General features: G+C 38.3%; 1 protein-coding gene across 1 annotated transcript in view; it reads left to right on the top strand.

The window, feature by feature from the left end:
• Positions 1–683: 683 nt before the first annotated feature.
• Positions 684–16,546, top strand: part of LOC149178098 (uncharacterized) — a 35,615-nt gene continuing 19,752 nt past the window's right edge. Inside the window, exon 1 of the mRNA XM_089421981.1 lies at positions 684–873. Within this exon, the coding sequence (XP_089278107.1) occupies positions 684–873 (190 nt within the window). The remainder of the gene's footprint in view (positions 874–16,546) is intronic.

Raw genomic sequence — 16,546 nt, 5'->3', positions numbered from 1 at the left:
TATTATGCAATAGTAAATATGGGTACAATTCGTTGGAAGCTTGCCTGGCTATTCGATACAGAGAGAAACTGGACAAAACAAATAGTGAGATGATCTCACCCTGTCACTAGAAGAATTTGACCTTGATCAACGACTAAGATTAAAACCGACTTGATCCTCGTCTCTTAGAAGCTTCTTACCCTTATCTTTATTAATCGTCATTAATATTTTTATTTTCCTAAGTTTAGACTTAGGAGCCCATTAAAAATATTAATTATTTTAATAACTCCTCATTCGGGTGGAACTTCTCCAAACGATTTTCGGGTCTTGGACGATCTCATGTATTCTAGCCCCTCCACAAAATTTTGGAGCTAGAGCACATTCGATGCTACCCAAAATCAACCAGACTCAGAACACTTGAATATGGTAAATGAAACCAATGCACTCAACATCTTACTTGTGAATACTTATGCCCCCCTAGAGCTTAGGAAAACACGAATCAATGTTGAGCAAGCTGAACCTGTGTTAGCTGTTGAGAATACTGGAAGATTCATGAGCCTGCAGTATTCTGGGAAGAATAAAGATTAACCCCAAACAAGCTCTAGTGTTGAAAATGCATCTCAATCGAAGGATACTTCCCAAGGGAAAGTGCAAAAAAATCGAAGCCAAAACCTAAGAGTAATGAGATTGAGTTGAATGTTGACATGGACAGTGTCTTGGGTAAGGTGACTGTGCCAATTTCCCTTAAAGATATGGCTAAACTTCCTCCCCAAAGGAGGCAAATCAAGAAAGCTCTAGTTCTTGATGATGAACCTGATTACCCACTTGTCATAGTATTAAATTTGCACATTGATAAGAACGAGGGTCTTGATCCTTTCTTGGTATTTCGAGTAAGTAACAATTTTATATTGCATAGTTTTATGCTTGATTTTGGGTTTTGGCAAATGTCATGCCATTGAAAGTATTGCATCAATTGGAGATGGGAATTACTAGGCTATATAAGAATACATGTGGATTTGATTCTAAATCTATATTGTCTATGGTCTTATTAAAGATGTGAAGGTATCTTGGTTAGCTAACAAGGACATTTATGTAATAATGGATATTGTTTTCATTGATGTGCTTAATGCTTGGTGGTGGCTTTTGTCAAGGAAATGGTTTACTCCAATTGGTGGACAACTACAAATGGTTTTATCATATGCCACCATTCCTGAGCTTGATGGAACCCCTTTTTGTTCTCTATAGGGAATCTCAGTTGCCCGAGCATGTTGAAGATCTTGAACCATTCCCTTTCTCGTCGCACAACACTTATAGGACCACTTCTGAAAAGACTACAAATGACAATCTTGATCATGACTTTTCAAATCTTGTGAAACCTCTCGCTTCTCAAGAGGTCTATCAGATTAAAAGAACAAACACAAGACCAACCATTCTTAAGAAGCAACTGGTCTAGAGCGTATAAACTCAAAAAATATGAATATATATATATATATATATATATATATATATATATATATATATATATATATATATATATCTATATATATATATATATAATTGAATGATGTTTTGTTTTACAGGCAGGGCCTTGGCTTAAATAAGCCCTTGAGCACCTGTATGGGAAGGGGCATGATCTTTGATCATGCACGAATTACATATTAATTAATTACATAACATTGCCTTCCTCTTGAAAATATGCTTTGTCCTCAATGCATACACAATGATGAGTGTTTTTGGAAAAAAGCTTCTGTCTCCCATGAGGCTTCTTCTTCTGGTAGATTCTCCCACTTGATAAGGTATTCTTTAATTACTCGAGATCGCAACTTCCTTTCCCTAGTGGTAACAATTCCTTTTGGTTCTAAGATGAACTTGCCTTCATCATCTAATATCAGAAGCGTTGTTTGAGTTGATTAGTGTTTTCCCAATGCCTTTTTAAGACAAGATACATGGAAAACGTTGTGGACTCTACTTTTGTTTGTAAGGCTTAAGCTGTATGGTACTTGGTTGATCTTTTTGTTAATTTGATATGGTCCATAAAACTTTGGTGCCAATTTTTTTTTCCTTATTGTTTTAGGGATAATTGCTTGTAACGCTGAAGTTTAACAAATACCCATTCTCCAACTACAAATTCTCTCTATGTTCCGTGTCGGTCGACCCACTGCTTCATGCGATTTCTTGCAATATTTAGATTTTCTTTTGATGTTTGAAAAACTTTTTGGGTTTCTTCTAATTGCTCGTTTACTGCTGGAACTTGTCTCGGAAATGGCCAAATCCTTCCATTTGGGAGGTTCATATCCGTACATAGCTTGATATGGGGTCATCTTTGGGGAAGTGTGATAAGTTGAATTATACCACCATTCAACGAGATGTAACCACTGTGCCCACTTATTTTGCTTGTCTGCTGCATATCAACGAAGGTAAGCTTCTAATTTCTCAGTGATTTCTTTTGTTGAATCTAATTTCTTCATTCCTATGAAGCGTGCATACTTTGTGACTCTGTCTACTACTACAAGAATTTTATCTTTCCCCTTTGACATGGGTAATTCTTCAATAAAATCCATCGATATTTCTTCCCATTTTTGGTTTGGGATATTAAAGGGTGGAGCAACCCTTGGGTCCTAATGTTCTCACTTTTATTTTGTTGACATTGATCACATTCTCCTACATATTTTTGAATATCACTATTCATTTCCTTCCAAAAGAATGACTGGCGTGCATTCCTACATATTTGGCTGACAGTGAATCATGCGACTCTTTGATAACGTTGGCTTTAAATTTGGAATTTGAGCCCAGATGAATTCTTCCCTTGTACCATAGAATATCGTTTTTCCATTCAAATTTTGAATTCCGCGGAAGGTTATTAATTATAGCCTTGACTACATCTGCGTTGCTCCTTCGCGGTAACTGCATGGGCTTGAGTGGAGCTCTCTGAGGCTCTGTGTCAGCTCTTATGCCCATTGTGTCAGCTTTCCTAGTAGTTCCGGTAGTTCAGGCTCTCTACGTGGAACACAACTTTTTGTCACTGTGCTGGCCCCTTTTGGCTCTGCCTCAAGGCTGCGTGGGCCCAGACTGGCCCAACGTCAACTCTCCTAGCTACTGTGCTGCCTCCACAAGCTTCTCTCTGCCTCTCTGTCAGTATTCTTGAACTATCCCTGCCCCTCAGCTGCAAGATCTCCCTACTCAATTTCCCTCTTGAGAACTTTGTACCTTAGAAAATTGATTTCCTCAATCTCTCTGTGTTTTCTCCAACTGATCCCAAGCCTTCCTTTATACTTTTCCTGTTGAGATATCAACGGTTGTGATCTAATCTCTAATCAACGACTAAGATTAAATTAGACTTGATCCTCGTCTCTTAGAAGCTTATCACCCATATTTTCATTAATACCCATTAATATTTTAATTTTCCTAAGTTTAGACTTAAGCAACCCATTAAAAATATTAATTATTTTAATAAAATACAATCCGTGTGGAATTTCACCAAACGATTTCTGGGTCTTGGAGATCTCATGTGTTCTAGCCCCTCCACAAAATTTCGGAGCTAGAGCACATCTGATGCTACCTAGAAATCAACACGTGTTTCATCCTTTCCCCACATGTAGGATGCTTATTCCCTACGATCGACGGTTGACATGTCAGTGCAATGTGATTCATCCTTTCCCCACGAATAGTATCCTTGCTATGGTTGGCATGCATGTAGGAAGTGGTGTATCCTTTTCTTACTCTTGGTGATTTGTATGCACTTAGGATGTGGTTCATCCTTTCCCTACGTATGGTTATGACATGTCTTTGTAGGATGTGGTTCATCCTTTCCCTACGTGTGATTATGAATTGTGTTTGTAGAATGTGGTTTCTCCTTTCCCTACCAGTGGTTGTGAGCAAGATTTGATATATTCTTTCCCTTTTGATGTTCTTGCGTCATCCTACCCATGTAGTAGTGGACGCATGGGAAGTGCCTCTCATCTGACCAATGAGTTGGAAAAGTGGTTTGGGACCATAGCACTAACGATGGATGCATCGTGCATTGCTTTACTCCCTATGTTTAAGATGAATAACGTTTATCAAACTTGATCACTTGGGATCAAGTTTGTTTGTGGTTTTACATCTAGGTATGTGTACTAACTTTAGTCATTGGAGAGTGGCAAAAGTCTTGTGACTCACTCTCGATAAATTCTTCTTCATTATCTTTATCAGTGTTCAACAGAGTTGGGACGAGATGCAGAGATGGCACATAATGAGAAGATGTCATGTTAATGAATGGATTGTCAGGTGGAAATCTCCCTAGTTGAGAGGGAGTGTTAAAATTGGAAACCAGGTCCAAATTCCACTGTAGACAGGTCTTTTGAAGAAGATAATTATGACATTGAATTCCCCTTTTCGAGAGGACCAAAATCGACCTAAAGATCGTCAAATTTGGATAAGGAGAAGTGGGTTTTTGAATTTATGTTTTCTCACATGTAAATTATCAAGGTCGGCTTCACCTCTATGTCGGCTCATCAAGCCCAAACGGTTACATCTATTGGCACCCATCAAATTGTATATATAGAGGTGCCTTCTCCCTCATTTTACACACATCAACATGCTTGAATATGTGATTGAGGCCTTGAAGGAGGTCGAAGGATTGTTTGGTTGTGTGTTCTCTTCTGTCATAGGGTCGAGTCTTATGAGAGACAACTGCAGTACTTAAAGGGTAATTTTGGGCACCGTTGAAGTTTGATGTGTCTCCTTTAGGAGGCCGAATAGGAGCAACAAGCAACCACTGTGATTGAGTGCCGCTGTAGGTGTATATCAAGTGTTATATTGAGGCCGAGCTTCATACCTGTTATCACCTGTCGCCTACACCTACTTACAAGTTAGTGAGAAAAGCCTTCAACCCCACAAGGTTTGGTCGGTGGCAAGGAATTCAGAGAAGGGGCTGTAAAACTAATCCCGACTCTCTCTGTTTGAACTATCTCATAAGTTAGCTAAGGGGCGCGGGCCCTAATGAAAAGTTAAGTTAAAAGATGTGAGTTTCTAGGAGAGTGTCATAGTGAAAATGGATTACTTTTAAGGATTTATGAGCAAATATGATGTGAGCAAATTGAAATAACAATGCCAATCATTAACATGAGAAAAACCATAAAATCAATGCCTTATAAGGAATTTTCTCAACAATTTGCTCAAAGTAAAATGTAATGCTCTCAAAAGAGAAAGCAAAGTAACCCTCAAATGTAAAAGAATTGTTAGCACAAGATATGTAAGATACAAAATGCTTTTGAGATAATCAACTTTATGAATCAAAATCTATGAAACATATCTTGCCAAACCCAAAAATTAGTAATTAACTTCGAAATGTAAAAGAAAGGAAGTGCTAAACCAAGGCATCAATATGCAATTAGACTTGAAGCATGAAAATAAAGTACTTGTTTGAAAGGATTACAATACAGGCTTTTGGAATATCTTTGCATATGAAAACTCAAACCCTCAAGAGACAAGTAAAGTAAATGTAATGGAAAATGCTCTTGGTTAATTTTATCAATTGTCTCTACAACAAGATTACAATTTAACTCTTCAATTCTTAGACCTCTTTTGTGCTGTTGTTGGATGGCTTATTCATCATGACATCTTTGCAGAGTTGAAGCAGTCATCTGCACCTTAATATCTCTAAGGCCTTCATAGGTGTCAAGGGTCCTTTGATATTTTTCTTCCTTTGTCAGAGTTGTCGTGCCTTTTTTCGTGAGATGTCTTTAATGGATCTTGTCAGATAGTGATTCTTTATGACCATGGTGTTGTTCACATGCTTGATCTTTCATTTGCTTCTTCTTGAATTGTTTACATAACAACCTTGTACTTCCTCATGAGAGCACTTTCTTCATCACTTGCTTCTTGGACTAGTCAACGTTTCTTCTTCACTTGCTTCTTAATTAGCAATCTTATACTCCTTAAGAAAGTATTTTTTCTTCACTTGCTTCTTGGACTAGTCAACAACATTATACTCCTTATGTGAGAATTTCTTTTTGTTGACCTTTATTAGATGTAGTACATGCTCTTGACTATGTCTTCGGTGAAAGAGATCCTTTTGTACTTGATCATGTTTTTAGAACTATACCCATGACTCAATAACATATATGATGACATGACTTAAACTTTGATGCATACATACCTCATCTTGATTTTTCCTTTATCATCTCGACTTCGTTTGATGGTTCTTTTTTATTGGTGTAGCCTTTCTTGGTTCATCTTTTCTTGCCTGCATATCATCCTTCCTTGTATTTCGTGAATGGAATTCCCATTGACACATTTGCTCTTATTTATGAATCTTCTTTTGAAGATTCTTGTGATAGGATCTTGAAGATCCTCATCCTGCAAATGTTTCATCCTTTTGATGATGGAGGACTTCCATGATTTTTTAATCATGATCAATTAGTCTTTTATCATGGATGATGTCCTATAATAGGTATGCTCCTTCTATATGATTATTTTGAGCTATGTTTACACCATGCTCCTACATTCAAGAGAGAGAGGCAGTGAATCATGCAAATTCCTTGACGTAGAGGCTGACGCAGGGCCCAAAGGGCCACGCAGAACCAGCGCAAAGGGAGAGAGAGGAGTTCGAAATCTGTAGAGGAATTCGATTTTCAGAAGTTGGGCGTCGGAGGTAGAGCACATTTGATGGTACCCAAAAATCAACATGTGTTTCATCCTTTCCCCTCATGTAGGATGCTTATTCCCTACGTTCGACGGTTGACATGTTAGTGCGATGCGATTCATCCTTTCCCCACGAATAGTATCATTCCTATGGTTGGCATGCATGTAGGCAGTGGTGTATCCTTTTCTTACTCTCAGTGATTTGTATGCGCTTAGGATGTGGTTCATCCTTTCCCTACGTATGGTTATGACATGGCTTTGTAGGATGTGGTTCATCCTTTCCCTACGTGTGATTATGAATTGTGTTTGTAGGATGTGGTTTCTCCTTTCCCTACCAGTGGTTGTGAGCAAGATTTGATATATTCTTTCCCTATTGATGTTCTTGCATCTTCCTACCAATGTAGTCATGGACGCATGGGAAGTGTCTCTCATTTGACCAATGAGTTGGAAAAGTGGTTTGGGACCATAGCACTAACGATGTATGCATCGTGCATTTCCGTACTCCCTATGTCTAAGATGAATAATGTTTATCAAACTTGATCACTTATGTGTACTGACTTTAGTCATTGGAGAGTGGCAAAAGTCTTGTGACTCACTCTCGATAAATTCTTCTTCATTATCTTTATCAGTGTTCAGCAAAGTCGGGATGAGATGCAGAGATGGAACATAATGACAAGATGTCATGTTAATGAATGGATTGTTAGGTGGAATTCTCCCTAGTTGAGAGGGAGTGTTAAAATAGGAAACCAGGGCCAAATTCCACTGTAGACAGGTCTTTTGAAGAAGATAATTATGGCATTGAATTCCCCTTTTCGAGAGGACCAAAAATCGACCTAAAGATCGTCGAATTTGAATAAGGAGAAGTGGGTTTTTGAATTTATGTTTTCTCACATGTAAATTATCAAGGTCGGCCTTCACCTCTATGTCGGCTCATCAAGCCCAAATGGTCACATCATATATAGAGGTGCCTTCTCCCTCATTTTACACACATCAACATGCTTGAATATGTGTTTGAGGCCTTGAAGGAGGTCGAAGGATTGTTTGGTTGTGTGTTCTCTTCTGTCATAGGGTCGAGTCTTATGAGAGACAACTGCAATACTTAAAGGGTAATTTTGGGCATCGTTGAAGTCTAATGTGTCTCCTTTAGGAGGTCGAATAGGAGCAACAGGGAACCACTGTGATTGAGTGCTGCTGTAGGCGTATATCAAGTGTTATATTGAGTTCGAGATTCATACCTGTTATCACTTGTCGCCTACACCTACTTACAAGTTAGTGAGAAAAGCCTTCAACTCCACAAGGTTTGGCTGTAAAACTAATCTCGACTCTCTCTGTTTGAACTATCTCATATGTTAGTTAGGGGGCACGGGCCCGAATGAAAAGTTAAGTTAAAATATGTGAGTTTCTAGGAGTGTTATAGTGAAAATGGATTACTTTTAAGGATTTATGAGCAAATATGATGTGAGCAAATTGAAATAACAATGCCAATCATTAACATGAGAAAAACCATAAAATCAGTGCCTTATAAGGAATTTGCTCAAAGTAAAATGAAATGCTCTCAAAAGAGAAAGCAAAGTAACCCTCAAATGTAAACAAGAATTTTTAGCACAAGATATGTAAGATACAAAATGCTTTTGAGATAATCAACTTTTTGAATCAAAACATGTGAAACATATCTTTGCAAAACTCAAACATTAGTAATTAACTTGGAAATGTAAAAGAAGGGAAGTGCTAAACCAAGGCATCAATATGCAATTATACTTGAAGCATGAAAAGAAAGTACTTGTTTGAAAGGATTACAATACTTGCTTTTGGAATATCTTTGCATATGAAAAATCAAAACCTCAAGAGACAATTAAAGTAAATGTAATTAGAAAATGCTTTTGGTTAATTTTTATCAATTATCTGTACAACAAGATTACAATTTAACTCTTCAATTCTTAGACCACTTTTGTGCTTTTGTTGGATGGCTTATTCATCATGACATCTTTGCAGAGTTGAAGCAGTCATATGCACCTTAATATCTCTAAGGCCTTCATAGGTGTCAAGGGTCCTTTGATATTTTTCTTCCATTGTCAGAGTTGTCATGCCTTCTTTCGTGAGATGTCTTTAATGGATCTTGTCAGATAGTGATTCTTTATGACCATGGTGTTCTTCACATGCTTGATCTCTTTCTTCATTTGCTTCTTCTTGAATTATTTAGATAAAAACCTTGTATTTCCTCATGAGAGCACTTTCTTCATCACCTTCTTGTTGGACTAGTCAACTTTTGTACTTCACTTGCTTCTTAGTAAGCAATCTTATACTCCTTAAGAAAGTATTTTTTCTTCACTTGCTTTTTGGACTACTCAATAACATTATACTCCTTATGTGAGCGTTTCTTTTTGTTGACCTTTATTAGATGTAGTACATGCTCTTGACTATGTCTGCAGTGAAAGAGATCCTTTTGTACTTGATCATGTTTTTAGAACTATACCCATGACTCAATAACATATATGATGACATGACTTAAACTATGATGCATACATACCTCATCTTGATTTTTCCTTGATCATCTCAGCTTCATTTGATGTTCCTTTTTGATTGGTGCAACCTTTCTTGCTTCATCCTTTCTTCCCTGCATATCATCCTTCCTTGTATTCCGTGAATGGAATTCCCATTGATACATGTGCTCTTATTTATGAATCTTCTTTTGATGATGGAGGCCTTCCATGATTTTTTAATCATGATCAATTAGCCTTTTATCATGGATGATGTCCTATAATAGGTATGCTCCTTCTATATGATTATTTTGAGCTATGTTTACACCATGCTTCTACATTCTAGAAGATATTTTTAACCATGCATTTTGTTTTATTTCTACATGCTCTTATACTACTCAAAACTTTGAAAGAAGATTTTAAGTAAAGAAGTAGACTTAGTCATAGTAGAGATCTGGATGATCTTCCTTCTTCTGCGTATTGTCGTCTTCTTTCACCTCTTGAGTTATATGAGCTTCTTCCCTTTTTCTTTTGTTGTTGTTGTCCCTCTTAAGTTTAGGACAATTACTTTTGTAGTGTCCATATTCTTGGCATCCAAAGCATTGGACTTTGGACATATCTCTATTGTTTGTTCTTTGTGGACAAATTTGCCAAATTTTCCCTTTCTCATGGCCATGGTTGCAAATGCTTGCTCCTTTGATCCCACATCCTCTTTTGCTTTGAAAATAGTTTCCTCTATCTTACATAGAGACCATAATTCACTTAGTGGGGTAGCTTCCTTCTTGGCCAATATACTTGATGTGAAATTGCCTCAATCCTCATGCAAAGAATTGAGTACTATGATTGTCATTTCTCTGTCAGACATGATTTCTCCCGGCGCTTGAAGTTGATCCCTCATCTCAGAGATCTTCATGAAGTATGGAGCTATTCCATCCTTTGATATCTTCATCTTGTACAAATCATTTCATAGAGATATCACTTCTCCCGTTGTGCTTACCGAGAATAGCTCTATTAGCTTGTCATATATTTCTTTTGATGTTTCAAATTTGGAGACATAAGGAATGAGAGTCTTTGATGGATTCTATTAGAATCCTTTCAGCGCTTGTCTCATCCTTATTGTACTTGGCTAAGGCTTGAGTTTGTTACTTAGCAAAGATAATGATATTCCATTTGATGTGATCTAGAAGTTCATTCTCTTTGAGAAGTAAATCAATCCTCTTCTTCCATGCAAGGAAGTTAGTGGTCCCAACCGTTTTGTTTCTTTCTTTGCAAAAAGACATTGAGGTATATTCAGAAGGGGACATATACTTACTTGATAGATTTTGAGATGTAGTGGACTTGCTTTCTTCTTGAAGACTTGATGGCTTTCCTTCCTTAGATTTTCATGTTATTCAAGTTGCTTTCTTCAAATGGACTTGTTTGATGATGAGATTTACTTGATGACTTGTCTTGTAGTGCTTTTCCTTTTTGAAGATGGTGTAGCTTGATGTAGGTCCTTCTTTGATTTTCTCTTCTTGTAGGTGCCTTTATACAAAAGGCTTCTCCTCTTGCTTTGTAGTCTTCTTGTAGTCCTTTCTTGTTCTTGATGTGATTGAGACTTCTTGACTTGATGCTTCAACCTTGTAGTTGACCTTGAGATGTTCTTCCTTGATGAGTCACCTTATGAGTGTTCTTGAGATGCCCTTTCCTTGATGTGTCACCTTAGCTCTGATACCATGTTGAAGAATCAAAGGTAGTTATGTATTGTAGGATTCTTCTAGAATTGATAACTTGATCTTCTTCTTCTTCTTATTAGTGTGTGTGTTTACTTCATCAAATGGCTACCAAAACACAAGAAACAAGAACACATGATGTTGGCTCTATGCCAGGGCAAAACCTCTTTCTTAGAGAGGAAAACCCTTTCGTAAATTTCTCTTATTGAAGATTCTATTGATCAATGCCAAGCAGTAGACCTTTGAAAAAAAGATCCTCCAAGCACAAGTCAAGCCCTTTCAAGATCACTTCCTCTTGCAACACTTCATCCTCCCTCTTCCGACACTTCGTCTTCCTCCTTCCAACACTTTGTTCTTCTTCTTCCGACAACTGTAGAAACCCTAGATTGTATGCCCTAGAGTGATCATTGTCTTTTTTATTCCTTCGCTTGAGATGGAGCCTTTCTAACTTAAGAAGATGAACTTGTCATCTCCCAACCGGGCCTTCTTTTGTTCACAAAGATTGCAGACTTAGAGCAGCGGTAATTCAACCCTAATTCTTCGCACGTGTGAGGGGATAACTTCACAAAAACTATGTTAGATTCCTTCTTCTTCCTTCGCTTGTGTAGGCTTCTTTCTCGCTTGAATGAGAGGCCTTATAGGCACTCTTTTCTAGCCCAAATACTTCTCCTTTATGATTGCAATACGAGAGCTTGATATGACAACATCATAGCCTTCTTGCCTTTGCACGTGTGGTGACTGCAATTAGCCCTAGAACAGTTACCAAAAACTCGCTTTACTTCCTTCTTCGCTGCACTTGGAGACCTGTTTCCTTGACTTCTTCGTACCCTTTACTTGTCCTCTTTCTGCCTGATTTCAGAGATGATATGATTATACTTTGAGGAGGTTGAATGGTTCCTTATATAGGAGCGTGTCTCCTTCTTTTAGGCCCTTCTTTTAGGCTGACATGAAGACTTGAAGCCAAGTTGCTCTATATAATTCGAATTGCCTCTTTTGATGGTGCCAACGCTTGGAGGAGGTTTATGAATTTGCTTGGAGGTCTTCTTATGACTCTAATACATATTATTACATAGTGTAACAAGCCCATAAGGGTCTTTAATAAATGCATTGACTCTTTGACTTCCTAGAAGCACTTAAATATGTGCTTGACCTAATCAATGAGCAAGAAACTCATTGTTATAAATAGCAAAAATAATATTTCCTTTTCTTTACAAGTACAAAGATCGGAATTACATTTATGAAGACCGAACCTAGTTACAGTTTCTTCATCAACTTGAAGGGTTCAAGATGAGTCATCGATTGGAGTTAGATAGTGGCCATTGGTTGCTCAATGTGAGATTATAAGAGAAAATTGATGGGGTGCTTGGAAATCACATTCGAGACAAAATTGCAATGATAGCAAGGGCATAGTGATAGTGTGAAAGACACTAGAAGCGGGGTTTCAAAAAAGAATTTGAGGAGAGAATTGCCAGAGAAATTCTTCACCGAGATTCCATTATTTCCAGAAGAGAAAGGAGGCCAAATTGTTTTGCAAAGAGAAGGCTAAATGAGGCAGCGCGTGAAGCTAGTTCAACCAGTGCGATTAGCTAAAGGCTTGATTGAGTAGCCAAATTGATCCAATGAGTTACTAGCCTAGGAACACTAGGGCAAAGTTTGATCTCAGAGCTAGGGCTTCGGATATCTCACAATCCCACTGTCAAAATTTCTTCAAATTTGGAGAAGACCTTGAGGACACACCAGTGCAGTAGAGGTTAGGAGATCGAACTTTTTCCATGGCTACTTTGTTAGGAAAATGATGGCGAAGGTGGCCCAACATGGCTAGACCTAGAAAGAGGGGGGGAAAGTTGAAGAAAAGGAGGTTTTAAGGTGATAACCTTATGGCGGTTTGTGCCTAATTCCTTTGGGGATATGGAGTCATGAAGAATTATGAGAAAGGATCTCGTTTCTAGCTCAAGGAGTCTATAAGGGAAACTTCGTTCAACGTTAGGGAAAAAAAGAGAGTGATCTTAAAGCATTTATACTTTGTTTGCAAGTGAAGTGACTTATCAAGATAAATCTAATCTCTAGGAAAATTCTTTCAACAAACATGGCCCATACATAGAGATATGCTATATAGAAACATAATGCCACAATGAAGCAGCGAATGCATGCAACAATTAGCCCTAAAATAACGAAAATCCCATGATCAATATATGTGACAAAGTAAAAGAAAATAACATCAAAATCATACTTACATGTGAGAGAATATATCCAACCATCAAAACATTTGCCAATAAAGAAGTTGCAAGATAAGAAAATGCAATCCAAACATCGAAATTCATCCATGCCCCAATTCATCCACCATGAAGGAAATGTGAAGTCGTCGAGAGAGAGAATGATCCAATCCAAGTGATGATACAAAATGAATTCATGTCAGTCCTATATATACACTTATTAGGAGTCGAATTACCTAATTGGTTCTACATTATCCCCTAGAATAAAATAATGTGGAAAGTAACTAAATTTGGTGACAAGCCCACTAAACTAGCTCATAAATAAAATAGGGCATCTTGGCCCTATTTCAGAGAATTTCAGAGAAGAATTTATATTATCACAGTCTGAAGAAAAAGGATGTGAAGTAAAGCGAGGTTCTAAACTCTAGTTTTTGTATATGTTTTAGGGTAATCTTGCCATCATAGGTGTAAAGGATGAAGAGAAGGCTGTCACAGTTGTGAAGAACTAAATTATGTCTGTTATTCAAAGTCTGTTGCAACAGTGAGGACGAAATTTTTGCAGTAGTAGGGAGTTGAAGTGGAAGAAGGTAGAAATTTAATATATTGCAGTAGTGAAGGCCGAGGAGAGGAAAGTTTGTTGCAACAGTGGTATAATCCTTCTAAGGGGTTGAAGTGGAAGAAGGCCTAAAGTCTAAAGCAAGCCAAGGTTGAAGAAGAAGTCAAGAAGGAGGTGTTGATTTGGAGTTGCATCGAATGTGCTCTAAGCTTCAAGTTTTGTAGGAAGGTTTGGGCACATGTATTCCAAAGAACCCAAAAAGAATTTTGGGAAATTCCACACGGAAGTGATTTTTTTAAAATAATTAATATTTTTAATGGGCTTCCTAAGACTAAACCTAGGAAACTAAAAATATTAATGGGTAATAATCTAATCAAGGGTGAAACTTCTTGAAAAAGCTATGGATCAAGCCTAAACGCTTTGAGCCTTTGATTAAGATGTAATCTAGGCCGTTGGTTGTCCAACAGGAAGATATAAGAAGGGGCTTGAGGGTCATTTTGAAAACACACAGAGAGATAGAGAAAATCGATTTTATGAAGTGAGAAGTTCTAAGGAGGAAAAATTGATTGAGGAAATCTCTTGCAGTTGAGGGGTAGGGATAACAACTTTCGGAGAGAGAGATTCTCAACCGAAGATACATCAACAGAGAGGGGCAGTGAATGATCCAGAAGCCTTGACGCAGAGGCTGACGTAGGGCCAGTAGGGCCACGTAGAACCAGCTCAAAGGGAGAGAGAGGAGTCCGAAATCTGTAGAGGAATTTGATTTTCAGAAATTGGGAGCCGGGGTGTGAGACCGGGAGGCAGAAATTGAATTTCCTAGGCAGCAGATCGACCAACCAGAGAAGTGACGCAACACCCAGAGAGCTTGACACTAGGCTGACGCAGACACTGACACTGTGCAGAGGCAGCCAGAAAAGCCGGTGTGCAGTCAGTTTGAGGCTATATCAACCAAGATTTCTTAGTGATTGTGTGAGGTAAAGTCACAGAGCTTCTTCCAATATTTTTCTTTGTAACTGAATAACCCTGTGAGGTATTTAGTGATGTATTTAAATTTTTCTACTGCTTAATAATAATAAACCCTCAGAGCTGCTGCACCGGTTTTCTCGCATTGGGTTTTTCCAAGGACTATTTGTCCAAAAATAACTATGTCCTATGTGTTTCTATTTTCCTTGCTCAGTTTCTATGTTTTAGAATCATATTTAATTGGTGTAGGATGCTTCAATAATTTACTTCAATGTTTCATGAAGAAATTTGAAACAAGCTTGTAATGTAATTTACAATCTAGGTGAAGTAGATTCAGCTGGTTGTAATAGGATTCCTTAGACTATTAGATCTAGGAATTTTCACAAGAGAAAGGAGCAGAAGGTTGACTATCGTTGACTAAGGATCTTGTGTCTTGGTCTTGGAGTGGCAGACAGGTCTAAGGTCTTGGTCTTGGTATTCGTCAATTGGAATCTCTATAAGAAGAGTTTGTTCGGGTTTTCCTCTCAAAGAGTGAGAGGTTTTGGCCCTCGCTGGTAGCCTATATTTTGTGTCTCTTGTCTCTTTATGGTTCATGCATTAGTAATTGTTTGATGAAGAAGAACACTAATAACCTAACTAAAAGAAGATCCTAATATAAAGAAGTAAAAAACTCTCACAAGCAATTACTAATAGAAGAGAAATCACATAATCACTATGCCCTAGATTTCTCAATAGTGGGGTCACATCAATAACCTTATGGGTCTTCAAGTAGGTTGAAAATGCCTGTAGACTATCTGTAAGGGCTTAGATGATGGAATAAATGATGCCACATTAGTTTACAAGTCCTAGGTCACTTGCCAAGTGTATGGTGCAACTATGAGGCCCACTGAGCATGGCGTACCAGGTGCATCTTCCTCGTCCAATAGGTGGATCTCGGGCAATCTCTGAACATCTCTGGGGATCCATGGAGTGCTGTCTACTACTGTGGAGGCCCATTGCTCTCTACACACGCCCTACATATGCCAATGTAGCCCTCTAGAGAGTTAGGACCCTGTATAAAAAAGGCCAAACTCAGAATGGTCACCATCTGCAATCCTACATAAGATCCAATGCGTCCCCTAGCCGTCCAACACAATAGTCGTTAAAGTAATAAGGTAAAAGAGCTTACAAACCATCGACAACAAGTGGACAGTTTATAATGGCATGCGCTTCCATAGTAGGTTTTGGCATGTGGTAATGTCTCCAAGCTCCAAAAGGGGTTAACCAAGTACCTTATTAGGTGGTTTCTACCTTTAGAGGGGATAATGTGTCCAAAGTACATCCTTCAAATGATGGTGGAGTGAAAGGGGCAATCCTAGGCCACATATGATGGTACAAGGGTAGCTAGAAGAAAGGAGGCCCACACCAGGGTATATAATGTATAGGCGAGAGCAATCATGGTACATGAGATGCCCCATCCTTGATTTGTCCACCCTTCTTTATATGCCTTTCGCCTTTTATGAATTTTCTTTAATTAACTGCTCGTGGCTCAAAGGATAAGAGCATGATGTGTAAGATATATCTAGATACCCCCTTTCTGGTACGACAGCTCATTGCCCACTGGGGGTTGGGACAATCATGGGTTCCTGAATGATAAAAAAGGATGATGTAGGGCCCATGGAACTAGGGTTATGGCCATAGCTCATGTATTGTCTTTTGCCCACGTGCTAAATATGTTTGTCCCAACCATCTTTTGCATCTTGTGGTACATTTTCCTGTTGAATGTGGCCATTTATGCTTTTACTTTTTCTTTTCAGTTGCTTCAACATTCGGGGCATAATTCCAAGCCTTACCCAAGGTGGGGGCACGGGAAAGGGGAGGCTAACCCTATGTGTATCCAGTGAGGAAATGTGGACCCAGGTGGGAGAGATGATGAATGGGGTTATAATAAGTAGAAGGGGAGTGACGTATGTGGACAAGGGAGTGGGATCACGAAACCAAAATTGGGGTTTCCTAAGTAGTACCACCCTAAAACCAAATGGT

The sequence above is a fragment of the Pinus tabuliformis genome, chromosome 4_1 (assembly GCF_031772625.1).
Source record: "Pinus tabuliformis cultivar Carrire ecotype Pingquan chromosome 4_1, CPIR1, whole genome shotgun sequence".
NCBI lineage: Eukaryota > Viridiplantae > Streptophyta > Pinopsida > Pinales > Pinaceae > Pinus > Pinus tabuliformis.
The sequence above is the reverse complement of the archived record's forward strand: the minus strand, read 5'-3'. Positions and strand labels throughout refer to the sequence as shown.